The sequence below is a fragment of the Elephantulus edwardii genome, unplaced genomic scaffold (assembly GCF_000299155.1).
Source record: "Elephantulus edwardii isolate Elephantulus edwardi_28Jun2011 unplaced genomic scaffold, EleEdw1.0 scaffold00255, whole genome shotgun sequence".
NCBI lineage: Eukaryota > Metazoa > Chordata > Mammalia > Macroscelidea > Macroscelididae > Elephantulus > Elephantulus edwardii.
The window spans coordinates 4,163,049-4,188,073 of record NW_006400005.1 but is presented as its reverse complement, the minus strand read 5'-3'; the positions used below and the strand labels follow the sequence as shown (position 1 = coordinate 4,188,073).

At 37.7% G+C, this 25,025-nt stretch overlaps 1 protein-coding gene across 5 annotated transcripts in view; it reads right to left on the bottom strand.

The window, feature by feature from the left end:
- Window positions 1-25,025, bottom strand: part of KCNQ5 (potassium voltage-gated channel, KQT-like subfamily, member 5) — a 997,522-nt gene that overhangs the window by 118,508 nt on the left and 853,989 nt on the right. The window contains exons 8-11 of one of the 5 annotated variants that reach the window (XM_006899395.1): window positions 20,617-20,711; window positions 14,497-14,523; window positions 8,690-8,746; window positions 4,404-4,624 (exon numbers count right to left, since the gene is read on the bottom strand). In XM_006899395.1, the coding sequence (XP_006899457.1) occupies window positions 4,404-4,624; window positions 8,690-8,746; window positions 14,497-14,523; window positions 20,617-20,711 (400 nt within the window). The remainder of the gene's footprint in view (window positions 1-4,403; window positions 4,625-8,689; window positions 8,747-14,496; window positions 14,524-20,616; window positions 20,712-25,025) is intronic. The other 4 variants (XM_006899397.1, XM_006899396.1, XM_006899399.1 and 1 more) reach the window with 4 other exon arrangements.

Genomic DNA, 25,025 nt, shown 5'->3' with positions numbered 1-25,025 from the left:
ATAGATTGAGCTGTATCCCTCCAACAAGAGATGCTGTGAATCCTACTTTCATGTACAGCTGCAATCCCATTTAGGAATGGGTTTTCTTTTTAACATTAATGGGGCAGAATTGGTCATTATGAGTTTGAAGTTGACTCAGTGGCACCAAACATCAACAAAAACAATTGGTCAATCTCTTTTGACATTCAAAAGTAACTATTTCTATTATGAAGGGGAGACATTGGAGGGACAGAAGAGGTAATAAATTATGCAGATTAAACATGCAAGCAAACAAATATGAAGAGAGAGAGATGGCACACCACATGAGATTTCCAAGGAACCCAGAAACAAAAGGTAAAAGGAGACAAAGACACAGAGGAAAAAACCTTCCCGAAGGCCAGCATCTCCATGTTAGATTCTAGTCTCCTAAGTGTTCAAATTTCTGTTCATTTAAACCGCTTACTTACAGTATTTCTTCAGTATGACTATGACAATCATCTGCAAATGCCATTAAATAAAACACAACATAATGAAACAAAAGCCTAATCAAAACCAAACACACTGTCTTAAGTGAAGAGGATATAATTTAGCAGCTACTATTAGAATTTATAGTTCTAATATTAGTTACTAAATTGGTTTATAGTTTGAACATTAGTTATTAAATTAGTTCATAAGAATATTAGTTCTAAATTTATTTTGCCTTTCTCTTTTAGTATCTTTCAGTTACAAGCCTACTATTATTGAAGTATATCTTTTCAGTTATTAACTAAAAGAGTGATCTTAATTTCCATTGTTCTATTGATTAGTCATCCTTTCTTTCTGAGCATGTTAAGGGTCAATTAAAAGCCTAAAATATGTAAAGGGAGTGTGGGGGAGAGAAGTAGAGAACAAGAAAATAGACTCGTAATACTTTGGAGTTGGCTGGAGTATACATATTATTTTATGTTGGGCGTGAATAGTTTTAGAAACACTCAAAACCTAGGGAGGAAGTTTAAATTACAATATATGATTGAACTTTACATTAATTTTATAGCCACATTGGTTTTTCTGATAAAAAGGGACTACTGTTTTCCAAAGAGCTAATAAAGATTTTAGGCTACCAGGTAAAAGAAAGCATCAGGAACCACAGTCTTCTGCAAGTGGGCAGCCAACCAAACAGCCACACAGAGTAGCTACTAGGCCTTCTGACACTTGGAGAAGTCAGAATCAATCAAGGGGGCATCAACCAGGGGCAAACAATTTCCTCCTAACCAAAAAGAGCCGCATTTGTATGAAGTGATGTAGAAGGGAGATGACAGAAGACTTTTTCAACTTGTCATTTGATAGTGAAGAGGATTTCTTTTTCTATCTGACCATTAACCATCTTTGCAGATGCTGAAAATATTGTGATCGATAAGATCAACTCTAGTGAGCTTTTGCAAAATGCCTTTTCTCTGCACCAACGATTCAAACGGAAGTTGCTGTCCAGATTCAGAATCCAGATTCTATGAATTCTATATTTAAATGTGCTTAGAGTCTCACAGCATGGAGAGGAATGCTTTTGGAAGACCACTCTAGAAGAGTGTAGACTTGCTTGTAATGTATGCACTCTTGTAAGGGGTAAGACCAGGGCGAGAATTGAAGGTGTGGAGCCGTATGGCAGCCTACTCAGAGATGCTGTGATGTGGGTGAGCCAGAGCTCTGATTGTAGCAGAAGCAGTCAAACCACATTAGGGAGTAGATAGTTTTCCTCAATAAAGTTCAACGGGTCTCTAGCACTAAAGCCCGCACAGATGGCCCTCCACTTGGGAGGAGATCAATTTAAGGTGAAAGGTTTGGTGAGTCCCAGTCAACACTATCAGGGTCTGAGCTGAAGGAAAGGAGAAGGCAGTGTGTGAAACGAAGGGCATGTTTTTACTTAAAAAAATTCTTTTCTTATTGCAAAAGTTAGATGAAATTGGCGGGGGCGGGGGGGGGAGATGAAGAAACAAAATATACCTATGATCCTACCACTGAAAAGGCAACTACTCAGTTATTATTACAAAGCATTCTGGAATGATTTTTTAAATGTGATCTTATTTCCAAGCCATTGCTTTTAAATTTACAGTATCATTTTAAAGATCAGACATTACTTTATTACATTGATACATCCTAATTTAACCAAATATCTGTGAATAATAAAATGTTTCCAATTTTCATTGGCTATACAAGCTACATACTACTTTTAACAACTGTAAACAATCCTTGGATGAATTTCATTGTCATTAAGTCCTTTGTTCTCTCATTAGGACACATTCCTAGAGATGGAATTGGTGGGTGGTATGGGTCCAAGCTTATGCATATTTAAAGGCTTTTGATATACATTGCCAAATTGCCTTCCAGAAAGGGTGTACTCGTGTATAGCCAGAGAATCTATTTTGAGTGCAGCATAAAGCTTTGTCACTAGTTACTCCTGACTCAGCTGCTCATGGGCTTTCAGCCAAGTTCCTAGGGAGAAGAGTGGAAACTACACATACTGAATGCTCTGACGCAGTGACTTGGGAAGCCACAAGAGCATGGTGGAGGAGGTCCAGAGCCTGAGGAAGAGACATCTAGCACCTTAGCCCAGCAACAGGTGGAGGGAAGTCTGTGGCAGGGTCAGCATGTTCCGGAACTGAACAGAAGCTGCCCACTCTGCCAGCAGAGGCCACTTTGGGCCAGCAACTTGGAGTGCACATGGAAATTTTGAGATCTATAGGGCCAGCAGGGAGCACATATTTTGTCACCTGAGAGCTTGAGGACCTGCGAATAAACAGAGAGGGACAATGGGCTGAGGTTCCAGGGATTTCTCTGTTGAGATTCTGAGATCACTGTGATTATTGACTCACAGTTGTTAATTTTATCCCCTGGGGCTTCCAGAGCCTGGGAAAATACAGGTTATGCTTAGGGAATGAGAACCGAAGGGCTGACAGCCTGCGCAATTTTTATGCATTAATAGAAGATGCTATTTGATTTTGGTTCTTTGCCCAGCATAAGAGATCCCAGGGGGCACACTTAAAAGGAGGGCTAAGCTAATCTTAAATGAAAAAAAAGAAAACGTTTTATTTTATAAACATGAAAATTATGTGGCACTCAATAAAATGTGCAAGCCAGTAAACTTCTGCTATGCAATTGAGAAATAAAATGGGTAGCCTTCAGTATGGAATGAGGCTCAATGTCAAGAAGACAAAGATTCTCACCACTGGACCAATTGATAGCATCAGGATGGATGGCGAAGAGATTGAGATTGTTCACAGCTTCAGTTTGCTCGGCTCCACGGTCAACACTCTTGGCACCAGCAGCCAGGAAATAAAAAAATGTATTGCGATGGGAAAGTCTGCTGTTAGGGACCTCTCTAAAGTACTCAAGAGCAACGGGGTCTCTCTGGAGACTAAGGTGAGCCTGATACGGGCCATGGTCTTTGCAATCACTTGTTATGCATCAGAGAGTTGGACAATGACTAGGGAGGACAGAAGGAGAGTGGATGCCTCTGAGCTGTGGTGCTGGAGAAGAGTACTGAATGTACCATGGACTGTCAAGAAAACAAACAGATTCATCCTGGAGAGGGTTAAAGCAAGCTACTCCTTGGAGGCAAGGATTCTGGGGCTTCGTCTGACATACTTTGGGCATGTTGCAAGGAGGGACGGGTCCTTGGAGAGGGACATCATGCTTGGGAGGATGGAGGGATGGCGCAGGAGGGGAAGACCCTTTGTGAGGTGGATTGATTCAGTGACTGGGGTAATCAGGATGGGTTTGTCGGAGGCAATGCGATTGGCACAGGATAGAGCAGGGTTTAGGGCTGTTGTACATAGGGTCGCTATGAGTCATAAATGACTCGATGGCACATAACAACAACAATTCCTTGTGGGAGAAGAACTTGTCTTTTAGTTAACATTGGAAGACTGTGAAAGAATTTTCACCTAGATCTTTCTGGAATGTGAGCAGAGGTCTTGACCAAGTGGTAGATGGAGCCTACTGGCAATGTAACACCACTTCCACTGTTGTCAGAAAGGTGTGTTACTCCACCGAGCTTCAGTACATTGACAGAGCACCTGACTTCCCGTGGACCTTTGCTTATCAGACCCAAGATATATATCTCAGAAGACAGTCACATAATACACAACGATCCTGATATGAACTTAGTCTGAGAAATAAGTCACATATTGTAGATATGACTGATACTTCAGTAACACTTGGCTTAACTTCTTCTAGTGTAGACTTAGCTGCTGAAGTTGCTTCTCAAAGTAAATTTATGTTTTGAACATTTGCCCAAAGCAGTGAATGAATCTCCAAGAAAACAAACAAGCAATTCTTTCCCTAAGGCTGTTTCAGTCTATCTTCCCTTGGCTCTGTGGTGAATTAATTACTTCATAATCTCTTTCGTTATAAGCCTATCACACAAATGGCGATGGAAACACAGGCCTTACCGTCGATCACCGGCTTCGGCTGAGAACTTTTGAGGCGCAGTGAGGGCCGGAAGCGGGTTCGATCGTTGAAGCTCCAGCTCTTTTGCACTTTGGTGGGGCTGCCCTCGGCGGTGATGTCGGTGCTGGGGGACCTCCTGTCACCAACAGAAGCTTGTCGGCTCTTAATGCTCTGGCCTCGCGGGCTAGCCATGCGCACTCGCTCCTTAAAACTTAGCTTCTGACTGTGGAGAACAGAGGCATGATTATTCCATTTCAAGCAATTTTTCCCACTCCACTTGGGTAAATAATCTGACAAAACTCTATGTGGTTTTACATATTAATAAATAAAATGTTTTCAGCAATTTGGAGAATAGCAATGCATGTTTTCTCCTTATTGGAAATTTGCATTTTATTTAATCTCTGTGTTTACATTCATTCAGTGTTAATCTCACTCTCACATACACACTTCTTCACCGACACATCATCATAGGAAGGTCTAAGACACAGAACAGCGGTTTGTACACAACTGCACTGAAAAGAACCAAAAACTGCTTTGGCATTCACTTCAGAAAAAGTTGGATGGTTTGAGTTTTAATAACCTCTTTGCAGATTGAGAAAAAAAAATTCTTATTTGGGAGCATATCTCTTTGTAACTTCTAAGAATTTCTACAGGGAAATAAGGATAACCATCTACATTCTGCATGCATGTGTATTTCAGGCAAGTTTATGATATCCATAAATTCATGCAATCTCATAGCAGTTGGTAGCACTGCATACGTAATATCAAATGCACAACACTTAACATCACATTTCTTTTATGCTTGCACTCATTCAACACCAACAGGCAAGACAGAACAGCCCCAGCAAATAATGAACAAGATAACTGATTAACAGAATGAGATGTTATGTTCACTAATACAATTTCCTGCTACTAAACAGGTTATTGATTTGCTGTGGCAGCTACTGGAAAATTACATTTGTCCAGAAATTCAGTTCTTAGATGCCAGCTAAGATTGAATTCCTGGGGACTGACAAAGGAAGTATTAACCACGATGGTAGCAGCAAAATCCAAAGTGCCTCCCTACTTTGCTAACGAAGAGATGTGCTGTGATGCGATGTGGTAGGAAGTGAATGGTGGGGCCAGAGAGATCTGGGTTGGAACCTCAGCTTTCCTTGTCTTATCATCCAAGTCATATCATCTCTCTGGGTTTTGGAGCTCCTCGTCTTTAACATGGAAGCAAAAATAGAGAGCATAGCTAAGGGACTTTTGTGCGATGCAAATGAACAAATGAGTATGTGAAGTGCTTGCAATATCATGGTAGATACTTGATAAACTATGTTCCCTGGTGGAACAACATGGTGTCATGAAGTTGGACAAGTTGAAATACCAAGTGTCTTGTTACATATATTTACCACACAAAATTAAGAAAAAAAAAGCTTGATTCTCAGGGTAGGCCTCTGACATTGAAAACCACATTTGATGCATGAAAGGGAACTATGGCAATCACAACACCACCAACAAGGGAATGTTGTCGTGTGTTAAGATGCTTTGTGTACTTTTTTAATCTTTTTGCTCCTTTAGAAGCTCCTTGTGTTGTTCTTTAGAAGGTGACACTGCTCGCACTGTAAGAGACCCTGCCCTCTTCAGGTCTGAAGAAGTGATTATGCAATGGGTTTGAGGGGGAGCTGCTTGGAGTAGCCTCTTTGAGATGCAGACTGTTTCCTTAGATAAGGGTTATCTTGAGACCAAGTGGAGGCCTTGTCATTTCCACTTACCTCAATGTCCACTGTCCCAAACTGCAGCATGCCAACAGCAAATTTATTTTAGTGGATATGTGTTTTTGTAGCTAACAAGAAACAGTAACATTTATTTTTTTTCTCTCATGCCTAGTTGCTACACAAATGAGATTCTAAGAAGACACCATATTTTATGTGTATTTACATGAAAACAAATCAAATCATGAACTGTGGTGGTCACAGAGTCCTAGGAACAATAAACAAACTGAACATGCAATCGACAGCTCCTCTTCTAAAATGCACACACAGCTAAGTCTAGCACGGGCAGCCGAAGGCAACATGCAAAGAACAGGCTGGGCAGTTCTGTGATGGGGTCAGGTGGGTTCAAGAGTTCTTTTAAACAATTTTATCCCTCAAAGCATTTATCTGGACTCAACAAATGTGATTATATGATAGATAATGTTAAACAATAGCAACAATAATAATCATAAAACTATATATTCTTATTCTCAGGCTGAGTTTTCAATGTCATCCAAAAGCCTCAAGTTAAACAAATCCATTAAAGGGATAGTGTTGTTTTGTTTTTAATTAAAGACATTCCAAGTGTCTTTGTAGTTTCAGCACATCTGTTTGATGGTGATCTGCACCCTTACTTAGATGAGGTGATGCAGCTATCCTTATCCTATTCTCATCCCATTTTTCTGATCCTATAGCTTTTTTCTGGAAGTAATGCTGTTGCTGGTGAGTGTCACCAAGTCAACTACAACTCACAGCAACCATATATGAACAACAAATCTGAACCCTGATCTGCCATGTATCATTATCACAATTTACTACCAATTACTGTGGAAGGTCAATTTTAGGGAATAACAAATTATTTTCTCAAACCTTCAATGTATGTTTCTTTCTAATGCCAACTAAATGAAAAAGAAGCACAGATCATAATACCACTGAATGTGAACTTTATATTTTCCTTCTTAAAAATGTCAATTACTGAAAACTACAATATATTTTATATGAAAGTACTGGCATCAAGTCTCCCATGATTTATCTAAAATAACGAAAGTATGTTTCAAAATTATTCCTATGATAATATTTTAAAATATTATCCTTTTAAAAGACTTTTTTGATATTATATCTAATAACTAATAGAAGTGGGAGTAATACTATTCTCGGAATCCCAGTAGCATTTAAACATTTAAAGGTGATACAATTAGTTTAGTTATCATCTGCTCTTTTGCCCTTGTAGACTATAAACATTTGGCAATGCTAAAATAAAACAAAAATTCTCAAGAATATTTTAAAACAAACTCAACATCTTACAGTTTTTTTTTTAAATAACATTTTGCATTCTTTCTTGACTATTGCGTAGAATTGAAGATCCTAATGCAGAACTTTTAAACTAGGCAACACTTTTTCCCCCCAAAGGCAAGGATCTGCTCTTGTGCTCTCTTACAAAAAGCTCCTTTTTTACTAGTTTTCGACTTCATTTCCCCTTTGGAAATCAACAGAGCATCTTGATTAGATGGCCATTAAACTGATTAGGCAGCTATTATTGAAAACACACATTGATTAAAAATATAGACTTTCCACTGGTACATTAGTTTTCATTATTCTGCTTTCCCCTGGCATCTTATAAACATGAATTTTCAGGGAGATTTATGCAACAGTGTTTTTAGGGAGAAAGTCAAGAATTTCCCCCGGGAGACCCACAAGGAAGTATCTCTTTGGAGAAAGCAAGTAAAAAAGGTTTGCTAAGGTCATTGATGGGGAACACCTTTCTTTCTTTCTTTTTTTTTTTTGTTTGTTTGTTTGTTTTAAATTTCTGTCAGTGTACCGTCAAATCAGATCTGACTGGTACAGGAGGAGATTGTCCCTCCTTCCCCGGCAGAGCATCTGGTGGATTCGAACCGTGCGCCTCTGGGATTGCAGTGCAGCTTCTTGCCACTAGGCCACCAGAGCTCCCCTGGGGAACACCTTTCTGAGCATGCAAGCCTACATTTCCAGAAGAGGAACATACTTAGGGGAGTCTGTTCAACTGTTCTGCAAAGAAATTCTTTCCTCTCTCCGAACCAGATGTGCACGTTACTCAAATGGCCCAGCATGCAGTCTATTACTAGGTGTTTCCTGCCAGGGAACTTTGTGGCATCATCATAACCCCGCAGTAATCCTCTTGGATTTAGAATGTTGCAGATATTGTTGTATTTAATTAGGGTTTAGCCCTTCATAGGATAAGCAGTCTACAAATTCTCGCCTCAGGCAATATGGCAAGTGAGCCGTAACCATTCATTGCGTGCAGCAGCTCAGCAGTTGTCCGGCCACAAGGGGGCACCAAGGGGCTGACTGCCAGCACGTCGCTAGTCTCTGCCTATTGCCCCAGTGGTAGAGTATCAAGGCAGGCAACAGGCAAGAGGGGAAATTACAAGCGGGTTGACACCTCATTCAGAGAAGTCCCTAGGAAGAGTGAGTCTCTGGACAGCGCTCAGGTGAATGTGGCGCTGTAACCTGGTCATGCACCTGAAGTTAGTTGGCATTCTCAAATCTCATGTCAATAGCCGGATGCTGGGTACCTCTGCTTCCGTGAAGTGTACACTCTGAAGAACTTCTGCTTATTACTACAGAACTTACTAGGAGCGAGGGAGACAGAGCAGCACATTACTAAGCATTTCACCACCAGGAAAGTGCTTAAGTGCTTAGGGATTTTTATTTCTTCCCCCCACCCCCCAAACATAAAGCTATCTGTCTCTAATATTTTATATATATATATATATATATATATATATATATATATATATATATACACACACACACACAAACTATGGTAGCAGCAAACACGAATTCTGCAATTCAGTTGTGCTGATTGAGATATACGAACTTAGTGGTTAGCTTAAACTAATTAGAGTTGAGTTTGCATTACAAGTGATAATAGTCTGTGTCAGCCTCTCTTTCATGGGAAAATATCTACCGAGATACTTTAGAAGATAGCAATTCCTAAATTTCAATTTACTATAATGATCGGGAAGAAAGTATTTCAGAACATTCTAAGTATTACTAAAAATCAACATAGTAGATAGATTGTTTTGAAAAGAAAAAAAAGTTTGTGATTTGTATGAAATACCTGCCTTTAAAATAGAAATTAGAAAACTCTAACTCATAGCCAGCAAGCTGGAACTGGCTCACAGCTGAACCTCCAGTGGGCTTTCTGAGGTTATAAATCACACAGGAGGAGACTGCCAGTCTATTTCCCGGGGAACTTCTGGTGGATCTGAACCACAGTTAAGTTACGCTCTGTGGACTATGTGTGCCACAGAGCTTCTCATAGCTGGTATGTTGTTGTTACTGTGTGCTGTTGAATTAGAACCAACAGGCAGTAAATCATATGGGAAAATTACCCATCTTTCTTTTGAGGAGTACCTGATGGATTTGAACTGGTTACCTTTGGGTTGGGGGTGCAATTTCTTACCTATAGTTGGTATAGAGAGCCAATTATCAGATAGGCTACATATTAAAATACCAAATAAGACCATTATTATACAAATAAATAACTAGTAAAATTTATATGAGTATCGAAGGGAAGGAGGAGGGGAGCAGAGGGGTAGGGATGGGTGAGAGTGATAATCATGGGGTCACACGGTTTGATAGGTAGAGGGGAGGTGGGGGGATCTGGTATGAGGGGCAACGTACACAAACTTTGTAGATAAATCAACATAAAAAAAGTATTGCAAGAAAGAATAATTAAAACAAACAAAAAGGGTTGAAGAATTCTTAGTTACTAGTTTGTGAAAAAGCAATGCAAAACAAACTAAAAAAACCCCTGTGAAACTAAGTTTCTTACTTTGAGTCCTATGACAGACTTTGAAACATCTAAACACATTTCTTCTACAATACATGTGAACAGAGGCGGGATTATCTTGAAAGGATTGGTTTTAAAGCAATCTGTCATTTTGTCAATAAGTATACAAGTTGACTACGCTAAAAAAATGTCTACTCTTAACTGAGTTTAGTTTAACAACACATGCAGCATTCTTTGTGCACAGAAGAAAGAAAACATAAATACTGGAAAATAAACGCAGAAACAGAATCAGAAGGACACACAACATTTCCACCAGTGTTCTAAAATTTTCTCCCAAGAGCCACGCACTTCATCAGGCCAACCAAGAAAGAGTGGTCCAGGTCAAGCATTATAATGCAATGAAAATATCTTTTGTGCTTTAATGACATGCACCTTCATAATAGTCTAAGAGGTATTTATTAATGCAATTTTAGAGAATCTACTAGAATGCCTAAAAGAGTTATATTAATGCTTTAGAAACTGTGGTTAAGTCAGCTTAACACACAAGGGAAGCATTTAGGCAACCACTGTTGATTAAAATGACATGGCAATAAGAGGTAGTGTATTTTCAGTTCACAGTAAATTTTATACAGTATCGTTATTATTACTTATAATCTCTAAACTCCATACACTAAAAACTATTCATATAGAAATTATAATCTTACAGGTAATAAGAAGTTAATTTTTTAAAAAGAAATAAAATAACTGAGAAAGAGTTGAGGACACAGGATCTAAATATGAGGTCACTGGATTAATATGGAAAGATGAGTTTATAGGAACATTCTGTTCCATGCAAATGGCAATTTATACACCTAACGAAAGGGGGGAAAACCCCCAAACAAAATCCCTTTCAATTTAAGAATAAATTGGAAATAAATTGGGAGAATTAATTATAAGTCTAATTAATAAATATCTTCACCACCACTTAGTATGAGATTAGAATGGTTTTAGTGGTAATACAGAGAAAAACAATTGAGGAAGCAAATGACACCAAGGAAGTTGGATTTATGGTATAGGTAAAAGGAACATTGAGCAGGCTCAGTTGAGACTAACAGTGATTTGTACCCAAGCTGTCTCCAAGAGAGTTAAAGAAACATTTTCACTAGGATTCAGCTGAGCTACATTAATAAACAATTTCTGTGAGTTTTTGAAGAACATTTTGTTTCTGTTACAACCACTGTAAAAACAGGTTGGAATCAGAAGTCTTTTTTTTATCCAAGGTCTGTAAATTTGTGTGTGTGTGTGTGTGTGTGTGTGTGTTTTAAGCATACCCTAACCTCAGGGTTGCTGTGAGTTGTGCTCTACTCGAAGACAATCAACAACAACCACCTCAATGCAAGAAAACAGAGCATTCATAACTGAAGGGGTGCAACAACATCTCCCAATCCATTCTGCAGAGAGGAACAGTTAAGTACATCCCAGTTTACAGAGAGTGCGCCTGTGTCAGAGAGATTTATTTGTTGGCAAAATGAACTAAGCTATGATAGGGTTGTTCCCAGTTCTTAACATGATGAAAAGCAAGAGGAAGTACTTAGGGTATTGCAGACTCTGAGATATCTAAAGAGTAACTTTGGTGGCTCCTCCTTGGACTGAAACTTGTTTATTCTGTTTATCTGAATCATTATCAATAATTCAATGGCGGTAAATGACTCTGTACTTAAGTGGTGCCCAATTCCTAGTGAGCTAAGAATCAATCAATAATATTCTAGATCCAGATTTGTTTTTTTGTTCTCCACAAGAGAGTTCTCCTGACAAATAAATCTTCTTTGCATATTTATTTAGGTAAAGACAAATTTATTATTTCCTAACTTGCTATCATTGCCATTATAATTACCACAGCCTTTCTGAATTCATTATACAGTGTTAAAAATTCTAACACATATGGAATCGAAGGTAAAAAAAGCTAAGGTGCTATTAAAATAGAAACCAGCTAATTTCCTTAAGCTTGAGTAATTTTTAATTTTTTCCTCTTTTAATGTTTATTCCATTTTAAAATTTCTGTTGCTATTTGAGCTTTGTATTGTAAACTATGTGAAATCAGAGGCATTTCATTATTCTATCAAAATGACTTACTACTAAAAAGAAAAAAAATGTCTTACTCAATGTACTGAGCACATTCTCTGTCATAATTTTATGTAGGGTAACTTGAAAACTGAGGGAATAAAAGATTTAAGTGTATGAAGCATTATTAAGTAAAGTATGAATATTCCACGTGGTTTCTGCCAAATGTTTAATGACAATAGACAAGTCAAGAAATCTATTTGATTCTTCAAATCACCTGTGTAGTTCAGTGGTTCTGGAATATTAGACCCAACATGCAAAGGATCTTTGACAATCAGTCATGAATGTCAACATTTTACATATGCGTGAATATTATGGCATTTACAAAATTTTGCTGTAGTCTTTTTTTGAACGGTGGCAGATGATAAGAAGACTAGTTTTTGGACTGGGGAGCAGAAGACACACAATTACATGCTAATTTTGTCTTTGTTTCCTGCCTTGCCAACATTTGGGGGAGGGGTGGAATATTGAGTTGATCTGGGGTGATTTAGCAGAGATTTTGCTTATTCAAACACCTACAAACTCCCCCTTCAGGTATGGACAACATTGTTCTGGAGTGGAACTAAGGCAGATGACTCTGTCCTCAGGCAGTGATGAAGTTTATGCCTGAGGTAGCCTCTGTCTTCAGAATCAGGGTACAAATAACTGCTGGAGATAATCCAGAAACAGATAACTCCTGAGACAAAGATGCCTTCCAAGTATTAGCAAAGAGACAAAACATAGCTAATAATAGCTATTACTTATTTTGTGGTAAATTTTTTTTAAAAAATGTTATCACAAAAAAGGATGTTAGGATCTGAAGGGAGTCTAAAAAATGAGAATCAAAGGATCAGAATTGATTAACCTGCCTATTTTAGTACTGATACTGAAGGATAACAAAATATCATTAGCCTCAAATAGTGTACACTCAGGGTTAAAACAACAGAAATGAATAGAAGAGAACAAACATTAAAAGATCAAAAGTAAAATCATCACAAAAATCCATGACCAGAAATGGTAATGGTTCGAATCCACCAGAGGAGAAGTCTCTTCCTGTTAAAGCCTTACAGTATCAGAAACCCAGTGGAGGGTGGTTGCTAGGAGTTCATGTCAGCAGGGATTATTATTTTTCTTCTTAATACACACATAGAAAGTAAGTCTCATAATTAGGATATCTCTTTTCTTAAATATCTCTGACTTGGAGAAGAGAAACTCTTCAGGCCACTAAAACTTTCTGGAAATATCAACCATGAGTATTGAATGCCCTCTGCTCTAACTCTATGTCTTCTAAATAAGGGAAGAGTCTTTAATACAAGTCCTTGTGTATGTAGGCTTACCCATCCAGGAGAAGGGTTTGATGTTTGCCTTATCTACTCTCTTTCTCATCAGCATGAATACTGAAATAGGCAGGATTCATTTTAGTTTGTGAATTTTTAAAAGTGTTATCAATATTAAATAGAAGTGGATTGCCCAATGGCTCACTACCCCAAGTGAATGTTCACAATAGGTTTCAACACTGTATAAAGAAATATATTATCATTAATGCCATTGTTGAAATAGTGCAAAACTAAGGGAACAAGTCTTGGACCTGCTCGGGGGGTCTTGGACCTGCTCAGGGGCTCGTTCACTCACCTAGGGGCTGAGGGACCCTCATTTAGGGCTTGACTCTGGGCAGGGGAATTTTTTTTTTCAGACCTTTATTTTTTTTTTAATTGAAGCAAGTGATAATAGTTATAAAACCCCCTACGTGTCCCTTCACCCCTTTTGGGGACCTGCAGTTCTGTCGCTGCCACTCCTCCCACCCTCAGTGCTGGTACGTACGCTCCTGGAACTTTGCTTCCTGACCCTCCTTGACACTAACACAAATCAGTATTTTCTCTTTCACCTCTTACTCCCTCTAGGCCCGACTCTGCGATTTTGCCTGATTAAGCACTGTCCTCTAAGGCATTTTAAATGAAGTTTCTGGGAAGGAGGTTCTTTCTTTGAACGAGATCACCCAGTGAACCTCAATGGGCTGGAGATGGTGCAGCTATTATGCTCCTCTCCTAACCATTGTGTGTTTCTTGCCAGTGAAATAATTTTTTTCATCCCAGAAGGGCTTGGATGAGGGCTATCATGTCTTATATTGCTTCCATAGGCTAAAACATCCAGAGCAATTGCTTTATTTTGTCCCCTAGCCTACTAAGTTCCACCACTTGGATAAGACTTCTGGGAACAGAGCAGCAAGGAACAACCAAAGACAATGAATAATTACCTTCTCTCCTATCATGCTTCATACTCTGGAGATTTTAAAAAGCTGTGAGTAAGGTTGGGGAAGATACTTTTGCACTTAAGTTAAAAAACATAAAAATCAATAAAACAGTAACCTTTGCAGGCAATCTTGTGAAAGGTCACGTTTAATCATCTTGTATTTGTTGATCGATTTTACTCACATGAGGCACATTTAAAACATCTGTTAGGAATCAGGTTTATAAACAATTGTGAAGCAGAAGAGAAATCACAAACCTGCTCGATGCTTCCCCTTGTTCCTTCCTTCAGGTGCAGGCAGACAGAAGAGAAATGACGGTAAACGGATGAATCAGTTTACAGCAATTGACAATGCCCAAGTTGGAAACGGAGATGTCAGGTAGCTTTACTATCCACTTTACGTAAAAGCCATAAAAGCAACATTCTTTGTAAAAAACTACACTTGACTTTCTTAATATATTCTTTGTGGCACCAAATTGAAATAGTATAACATTTATTTCTAAAACCAGTATGGTGCACAAGTAGTGCAAATGCATAGAATTTCCATTAGCTAACATTATCTGTGGTTAGGAACAGTGTTTCTGCTCCAACAGGCATTAGTGCAAACACTTGGCATGATGCAGGTTACACTGAAGCTGTTGTTTCTGTCTGTTCCTTAGGTGATCTGTTTCATGTGTGACTGTTACCTTGTGCCTCTATCACTTGTTGAGGCTGATCCCCTCCCCACCATTGTATAAAATATGAATGGCACATAGAAAGTGGATTAGAACTCCTACAGCACACTGTTGAGTGACATTTTTTTTAATGACTCAGCTCTAGGCAGCATGGAATAGAGGGCACCTCTGAGATTCTACCCGGCAAAGGAGCTGTGTATCCTTGGACATGATTTCTTTGTGATTCTTGGTTTTCTTGGGAATAAATGTAAGGCATTGGACCAGATAATTTTTAATTTCATAAGGTGACATTCAGTATCCTTGGTGTCTAAAAGTCCCCCAGAGCTTCACAAAATATCTGACTCATTTCCTAAAATAACACATTCACCTGCGTTTCACCCTTTGCACAGCTTCTACTCCTTTTGATAAAAAAATCAAGGAAAAAAATCCCCACACTTTTCATCTATACATCTTTGCTTTTAAAATCAAACTCTGAAATAACAACTGCTAAGACCTCCAAAATGTATGCAAGAGACAAAGTGGATGAAACTGCTGGGCACTGGGCCTGGAAGCTTTAAGTGGATATGTTCCTCTTATTCCTTTCTCTTGCTTCTTTCACTCATGAAACAATTTTCCTCAGACCTCTTTTCCATCCCATGCCCCAGGATGAGGTTGTGGGTGTCAAGGCATCCCACTCTGTCTCTAATATTGTGGGTAAAAGGAGCATGATGTTGGTACATTTTGATGATGATGATGATGACGTGATCTCTTACTTGTCAATCTATTTACAATTACAGCTCTGAGGGTACCTAAATTCCTTCCTTATTTTTATTTTTCTCCTTAGCACTTATTATTTTACTTATTATTATATTTTAAAAATGGTCCACTCCAAGTACCCCTTGAATATCTGTTCTATGAGGGCTTAGGTTTTACCCCACTGCGTCTTCCCACTGCTGCATTTCTAGAGTCATGAACAGTGCCCGGCACACGGCAGTTTCTCAGTCAGTACTTGTTGAAGGGGTGCATTAATGAATGAATAATTTTTCTCTCCAGAAGTTATTAAGTCACAAATATAAAGGAAAATGCAACTGTACTGAAAAAAGTTTTTGCCTGTTTCTAATGGCAACATTCTGCACTCAGTAGACAAATATTTCTAAACGTAAAAAATATCCCTTGGAAAGTAAACATTTTAATCCAGAAGTAATCAAAGAAAAACACACATTTTAAAAGTGGAAGAAAGACACTATCGTAGAGTGATTATGAAGATGAGTTTGCAGGATAGAGAGACCTGAGTTCAAATCCTAGTTCTGTGACTCAAGGAGCCACAACTTCTTGATTGGAAACACTGAAATAAAACACCACGAACTGATAGTAGTAAGTGGATTGACTGAAAAAAAAATCCCTTGGCCACTGCAAATTATTCTCCTCACAAACAGAGACTTGATAAATCAAGTTTGCTTTCTAAAGCAAAAGTTCTGAACTTGGCTTTAGGGAGTCTATGAATATATTAAAATTCTATGCAAAGTTTTGATATTTTTTGTGTGTGTGTGCATTGAATATTTTTTTGCCTTGGAAATGAGTCTATAATTTCCATTACATTCTCAATGGTTTAACAAATAACAGTAGCAACAACAACAGAATAACTGCCATTTTTTAAAAATAATAACTGCCATTTAAGACAATTAAGTATACTAAAGGGAGAGATGTTAGGACAATGAGGATCTCATGATCTTTGTCAATGACTGATGTATTATTCCAGACAAATAATTTACTCAGTAAATGGTGCTAAAAATCAGAGGTTATAGGAGGTGCAGAGAAAGAATGGGGGAGGGAGAGTGTCACAGTGTATCAGGATGTACACAGGTTATTACCGAAATCCTTCTAATTCTCTTCCCCTACTTCAGATTGAAAATATCAAAGGAAAAGAGAAATTATATGAGTGAAGTACGGTTTATGCACAGGGAGAATCTGACTCATTCTTCAAGTAGTTTTTCCAGGCTTCAGAATGATGTTTAATTAAAAAAGAAAAACAGCTTTAAGTGGGAAGCCACATAATCGACCATTCTCTATTGTCACTTGAGAACCCTCTTTTGAATTTCCTACAAATCTACGCCCTTTCCATTTATCTTGCCACCTTCATGAAGAAAAGAAAAACAATTTCCAGATAATTCCCATTTTTGACTCATATACTCAAGGAACAGGTGACATAACAGTTATCTTCATTTAAAAAAAAGAACAACTTTGAAAGGTTCTCATACTCATAGGAAATTTTTAGATAGCACTGTGAAGAGTGAGGATTTCAGTACACTTAATTGTGCTAACATGGAAACTGTATAGATTCAGAGGCAGTTGTTTCAAATGAATAAAGGGATACTGTGTGCAGAAGAGGTATGCATTTAAGTTGTATACTCTTAATTCAATCTGCATGTTGAGCAAGTAAGCTGAGAAACTGAACTATATGGGAAAAATCAGTATCAAAATCAGAGACATCAACAACCTGCAATATGCAGGTGGCACAACTTGATTTGTACAAACTGAAGAGGATTTGAAACAATTATGAATGAAAAGACTATAACCTTCAGTATGACTGCACCTCAACATAAAAAAACCCAACTCAACCAATAATCAATATTGTGACAAATGGGAAAAAAGTGTGACCTTGTAAAGGATTTTATTTTGCTTTGATCCATAATCAATGCCCATAGAGGTATCACATCGAGTAAATATGCTATAAAAGGCTACTTCACAGTGTTAAAAAGCAAAGATATCACTTTGAGGGCTGGGATGTGCCTGGCACAGAACACAGTATTTTCAACCACACCATATATATGCCAAAGCTGGACAATGAATAAAGAAGACCAAAGAAGAATTGATGCCTTTGATGTATGCTGCTGATGAAGAATAACCATAAACCGTCAGAATAATAACGAACAAATTTATCTTGGAAATATAAAGCCAAATGTTTCTTAGAGAGGAGGGTGGTAAGACTTTATTTCACATAATTAGGAGGGACCACCTCCTGGAGAGGGACATTATTCATGGTAAAGAACAGAGTCAGTGAAAAATAGGAAGATCTTTAATGAAATGAATTGATAGAGTGAATATAACAATGGTTCAAACACAGAAAAGATATTGAAAGCAATGTAGAACTGGACAATGTTCCATTCTGTTGTATGTAGTTTGGCATAAGTCAAAGTGAACTTAAGACACTTAACAACAACAGCATAACAAAACTCAGTGGGATACATTCATACAATGGAATACTATGCAGCACACAGGCGCAATGATTTTTTTAAATTACTACTTAACTTGGGAGGGACTGGAGAGTATTTTTCTGAGTGAAATAACTCAGTCCCACAAGGACAAATACTGTATAAAACTATTATTGTGGAATGAGTATAAGGATCCAAGAGGCGGTTGGTGGAAGCAGAGGGGTGAGGATGGGCAGAGGGTGTGTGTATTAATCATAGGGTTGTACAATTTGATGAGGGTATGTGTGAAAAACAATGTATTCAAACTTTGTAAATAAATCATTATCAAATACCTCCCCCCCAATAACTCAGTGGGAGAAACGAAACTAAAATTTCAGATCTAAATGTAAAAAAGTTCTCATCAACACCTTCACTCAGCCAGCACCTGTACTTCTATATTTGCTAAGGCTCCACCCAGCTGTAAAATCCTGAGTGTGGGTGTGGGGTGTCTGTGCACATCTCTGCTCCAGGTGTTGGTACAGAATAGATATACAAACAATACAGAAACTAATCTGTAGGGGACACAGCCTATCAGAATTTAGAATAATCTTGCCAAGCCTTGTGCCTCACTTTGTAGATGAAAAAAATATGTCCAGGGCAGGGCAGGAAAGCAGTGCAATAAATAACGAATCTATTTTTATTAACTAGTAAATAGAGTAAGAAAAAGAATAATTAAAACACTCATTGTCACTGAGTCAACACTGACTCATTGTTGACCCTTCAGCAGGTTGTCCAGAGGCTGCAAATTGCACAGAAGGAGATCACCCATCTATTCCCTGAGTAGCCACTGGCAGATTAAAATCTCCAAAGGGCTAGCAGGACAATTCCCAACAGACTACACCACAGAGCCCCTTAATAAAGAGAAGACCTCCATCACTACCTAACTTGGGAGGGACTGGAGAGTTATGCTAAGTGAACTAACCCGGTTCCATAAGGACAAATACTGTATAAGCCCATTATTGTAGAAATAGATAACTAATAGAGCATGTATGAGGATCTAAGCGGGGGAAGAGGAGAAGAAGGGTTGAGATGGGCAGTGGGGGTAATCATGGGGTCACATGATTTTGTGGGTGGGGGAAGTGGGTTGGGGAGGTGGGGGATCTGGTGTGAGGGGCAATATATATAAACTGTAAGTAAACCAGTGTAAAAATAAAAAAGTATTGCAAGAAATAAAAAAGGCCTCCCTTTATTTATGATAAATATAAAAATTTGAAATTTATTTTCAAAATTTAATCTTATTAGTCCTATCTGCTCATTTTAAACTCTAATTGTATCAAGGCACCATTTCTTCTTATTGATAACAGGTGCATTTAGAAATGAAATCTGCTGTGTCCTCTCTCCTTTAAGACCCCAATTCCAGAGGACAAGTCACAGAGGTTCCCCAGCCAGTTTCTCTTTCTCATCAGTTAAAAAGAAAGGAGAATTTTTAGGGTAGGTATATTGAGCTTCGTGAACCTCTAGGATTTAAGTTTTGTTAACTGCAGGCATGCTAAAGTCTGAAGTCAAATAAACAATCCGATAATTTTGGAACAATCAGAGGAACTATTTCAGTCAGGCTAGATGACTCATACAAAGTTTTAACCTTGACTTGTTTTGGTTGTTTCAACTGAGGGCGTCTTTAATTAGATGGTGATTATAACATAACATGTATGCGTTCTGCTATTTGAACTGCCATACCAGATTCTACGACATAGAAATTTTATAAAAAAATGTAAGATTATTGTGGTAATTTTCAGAATTTTTCCACAATTTTTCTGGATCCCACTCCTTCTAGGCACATTGTAAGATTCCATTTCCTTATCTATTTTGAGTTTAAATATGGCTATCTGATTTGCTTTGGTCAATGAATGATGAAAGAAAGTAATATCATCCATTATTTTAAATTTTTGAATAGTAATTTCACATTATAATGGCTCATTATAAATGGTAACGATAGTAAGTCTGATTCATCTCTTCTTTTGCTATTGATATTAGCTTAATCTGTAAGTGAAAGCCCAAGGGGCATTCTGCAAGGGGTTCCAAGTGAGAAATGCCTTTGAAAGTTTAATACATGCAAAGATATACTGCTTTTAAAGTACTCAATTCATAGGATTGTGTGACAGGTAGATGACACATAATCATTATTTTTCAAGATCAATACTGCTTACCTTTAGAATTCTGTTGGGCTTTAAGAGATGAGATGTTAGAAATAAACATGAAGTAGCAAAAAGACATCTCTATGAAAGTTTAGAATGTTTTATTAGTCTTTAAACTTAGTTTGTAAATGATAGGAATGATAGTGAATCCACTTAATTTTGTATCTGAGTTACTATTTAACTTAGTTAACTACTTAAATTCCTAAAAGAACAACAGAAAATATAACAAGTGAAAAAGAACCTGTATTATCATTATTATGATGATGATGCTAATGCCTATGGCTCATTTTATAAACGTGAGAGATTCTACCATAGCACAAGCTGTCACACTGTACCTACTTGGTAGGGCTGCAGGTGTGCAAGGCCTTCAAGTGTGGTTTCCAGGTGGCAATGGAAACAGATTTCTCATCAGCTGCGTAACTACGCCAAACGCACTGCACATCACATACAAGGGAACATAGAAAAGAAAAACAGAAAAAAAGAGCAGAAGATAGGTTAAAAATAAAGATTATTCTGTTAAGGCACATTAAGTATCTTTTTTATGGGTATACTTGACCCTAATACATACTTGAAGGATGACCTTTGTTGTTGTTATATACCATAGAGTCAGAAGTGACTCATAGCGGACCTGCTAGTTGGTTTTCAGAGGCAGTAAATCGCATAGAAGATTGCCCATATTTCTCCCACAGGGCAGCTGGTAGATTTGAACCATGTGCCTCTGGACTGGCAGCACAATTCTTGACTACTCAGCCATTAGAGCCTTTAGCTGGCTGTTAAATATTTTTAATCAAAGTGAATGAAATGCTTTTTAAAAAGCTCACAAAATGTGTAGCAAAAAGTAATTCATTAACTGGGTAGAGGAATATAGATTATTATCTGAAACAAAAGAAAATGGTGATTGATTGGTTTCGTAAATAGTGATGTTCAAGGTGACAGAGAAGCTGTCCAAGCATAACCATGTGTTTCAGAACCCAACCACATGTCTTTTTTAAATGTTTGATGAGCTAAAGGCAAAAATGACTGCAAATCCAGAATCTAACTAGTAAACTAAGTAGTCAACTAATGAATGTCAGTGTATGTTAGATGTTTAAGTAGTGAAATTCCCTAACGTTGAACTATGCATTACTTCTAATACTAACAATGAAGATAAATAATGATTACTAAGCATGAGAAAATGTACCTTCTAAGAAATATAAACGGAAAACACTTCAAGATTTATGGTAAAGGCCTAAGAATGTTTATAGTTCTTTGAAGTAAAATATAAGCTTTAATTAATTTAATTCATGTCATTGTCATTCTCATCTGATCTTGACAATCAAGGAGGAGATGGAGACGTCTTTTTTATTTTTAAATTAATTTTTTAGGAGTTCTGATGGTGTATACTTTAATTGGTTGCACAGCTAACAATAGCCTGAGTATCTCCAGCAGTTCAAGTTTATCTTTATATTTTTAAGGTAGAAAGATGGGTTGTTATGATTTAAAGCTTCAGAATCCCACTCTCAGTCACTCTCAGCCAAAATCAACTTAATGGCAGAGGTTGAGTTTTTATTTTTCTAGGAATCAAGTAACATTTTAAAAATAACTATTTGCAGTTTTTAAAATAAATTGCTATTACTATCTATCTATCTATCTATCTATCTATCTATCTATCCACACATGTATAAAAAATAAAATTTGCCCCTCAGTAACTTTGAAGATTACAATTCAGTGACAATATCTATATATAGTCCATCACCAATATCTAAACCACACCAGTATCTATGTGCAAAACTTTTCATCACCCTAAGCAGAAACTCTATCTACTTATGAATAATTCCTCATTACACTTGACTCCACTTTCTGTTTCTATCAATTTATTTATTCAAGGGAGCTCTGGCAGCCTAGTGGTAAGGAGCTATGGTACCATTCCAAAGGCACATAGCTCAAACCCACCAGCTTCTCTGTGGGAAAAAGATGGCCAAGTTCCTTTTTGTGAAATTTATTGCCTCTGAAAACCTACTGGAAGGCCAGCTATAAACTGGTTCAAAGTTGACAGTACATAAGAACAACAACAGCAAGGAAGTTCTGGTGATGTAGAGAGTTGTGTTGCTAATCTGAAGACTATGCAACTCTAGTGGTTCAAATTCCCCAGCAGTTCCAAAAAGCAAGGTGGGCAATTGCCTCCAGTGCAACTTATAGCCTAGAAACCTAATGGAAGGTGAGTTAAAGTTCATTCTGACTTGATATATGCTCTTTTCTGTATGTACATTAAGCTACAAGAAAATGTACAGAATGAGACAAAAACTAGAAAAATATATCCCTGTATCTAAGAAGTTTCATTATTGTTATTATTATTATTATTTGTTGTTGTTTTTATGTACCGTCGAGTCACCTGTGACTCATAGTGACCATGTGTACAACAGCCCTAAACTCTGTCCTATCCTGTGCCAATCTCACCATCTCCGACAGCCCCCCCCCCATTACCCCAGTCACTGAATCAATCCATCTTATAGTGGGTCTTCCTCTCCTGCACTGTCCCTCCACCCTCCCAAGCATGATGTCCCTCTCCAAGGACTGGTCCCTCCTGACAACATGGCCAAAGTATGCCAGATGAAGCTTCAGAATCCTTGCCTCCGAGGGGAAGCCTGGCTTCACCCTCTCCGGGACAATCTTGTTAGTTTTCTTAGCAGTCCATGGTATATTCAATACTCTTCTCCAACACCACAGCTCAAAGGGATCAATTCTCCTTCTATCATCCCAAGTCATTGTCCAGCTCTCTGATGCATAGCAAGTGATTACAAAGACCATGGCCTGTATCAGGTGCATTATTATTATTATTCATTTTATTTACCCCATTTACGTTGTGTTTCTTATGATCATTCCCATACATTGTGTCTTAGAAAATTAATCACCTTTCATTAAAATTAATAAATTTTAAAAAATTAAAAAAGAAAATGAATCACCATTGATCTATGCCCACTATTACTCCATCTTTTCATATCCTGAATTAATCTTTCCTAATTCCTCCACCCTGTCACTCTACCTACCAAACTCTGCAAGCCTATAATTTCCACTCTTCCCTCTAGCCCTGCTGAGCCCTACTCTTACAGTATTCATACACACTCGATTAGCTATCCTTCTATTTTTACAATGGTGGTCTTTGCAGTATTTGTCATTATGAGCTTGAGTTAGTTTTCTCAGTTTATAATGTTCTCTAGCCTTTCCCATGTTATATAGTATTTTTTGAAATTGTTGCTTCTAAGGGCTGCATTATATTCCATTATGTGAATATACCACACCTTCTCAATCTAGTCCTCCACAATAGTTCATAGGCATCAATTATTCTTTTGTCATTCTTATTCATTGTTAAGTTCTTAGAAGCATAGCAAGTGAATGAAAATACCATGGCCTCAATCAATTGTACCATAGCACATCACTGCTACTCAAAAATTTGGAGAGGTTCCTGACTGCAGACTTTCCCATTACTATCCTTTTGATCTTCTGACTGCTAGTATGAAGTGGTACTACATTGTAGTACTATATTGTGGATCTAACCAAGATGAAATTATTGACAGTTTCAATATTTTAATATTATCATAATGTTGCCTATAGGTCCAGTGGTGAGAATTTTCATTTTCTTGACACTGAGATGCAATTTATATTGAGGTATTTGAGCTTTTGCAGCAAGCACTTTAAGTCTTCCTTCCTTTCGGTGAGCAAGGCTATATCATGAGCATAACAAAGGTAATTGAGGAGTCTTCCACCAATATTGATGACACATTCTTCTTTATAGTGTCTCCAGCATCTTGAATACGTTTCTCAGTACATAAACTGAATAAGTATAAAGAAAGGATACAGCCCTGATGCACACCTTTGTTAATTTTAAACCATGTTGTGTTCTCTTGTTCTGTTCACACAATAGCCTCTTGGTCTAAGTATAAGTTGGTTTCTCATGAGCACAGTTAAATATTCTCTGACTCCCATTCTTCTCAATGTTAGCTATTATTAATTATGATCCATAGAGTCAAATGCCTTTGAATAGTCAATAAAGTATAAATAGGCATTCTTCTGGTATTCTTTATTTTCAGCCAGGACCCATCTGTCATCAGTAATGATATCTCTGGTGCCATGACCCTTCTAAATCCATCTTGAATGTCTGGTAGTTCACTATGTACTTTTCTAACCATTTTTAAAAATTATACTAGTTTATTTTCAAAATTCAAATATGTTGTTTTTCAGACCAGATTCTTCAAATTTCCCTCAACCTCCCCATCAAACTGTACAACCCCATGATTAATCCACCCCACCCTCTCACATCCTCATCCCTCTGCTTCCACCCCGTCCTCCTTGGATCCTCATATTCATTCTACAATAATGGTTTTATGAAATATTTGTCTTTGTGGGACTGAGTCAGTTCACTCAGGATAATGCTCTCCAGTTTTCCCTAAGCTAGGTAATAATTTACAAAATCATTGTAAATAGTTTTGCAGCCAGCGTGCTGCATAGTATTTCATTGTGTGAATGTACCATAATTTCTCAATTCATTCGAATGTGGTTGGATATTTGGACTGTTTCCATGTTCTTGTGATGGTGAATAATGGTGCTATGAACATTGGTGTACAAGTCTCAGTTTGTGCCTCAGTTCTCAACAGAAATGGCAAAGGAGGTTGAGTTTTCAAGTATGGAAATACAAAGGAAGAGGAACAGTTGTAAGCAGACACTGGTGATTGGGACATGGAATGTGAGAACCATGAATGTAGAAAAATTAG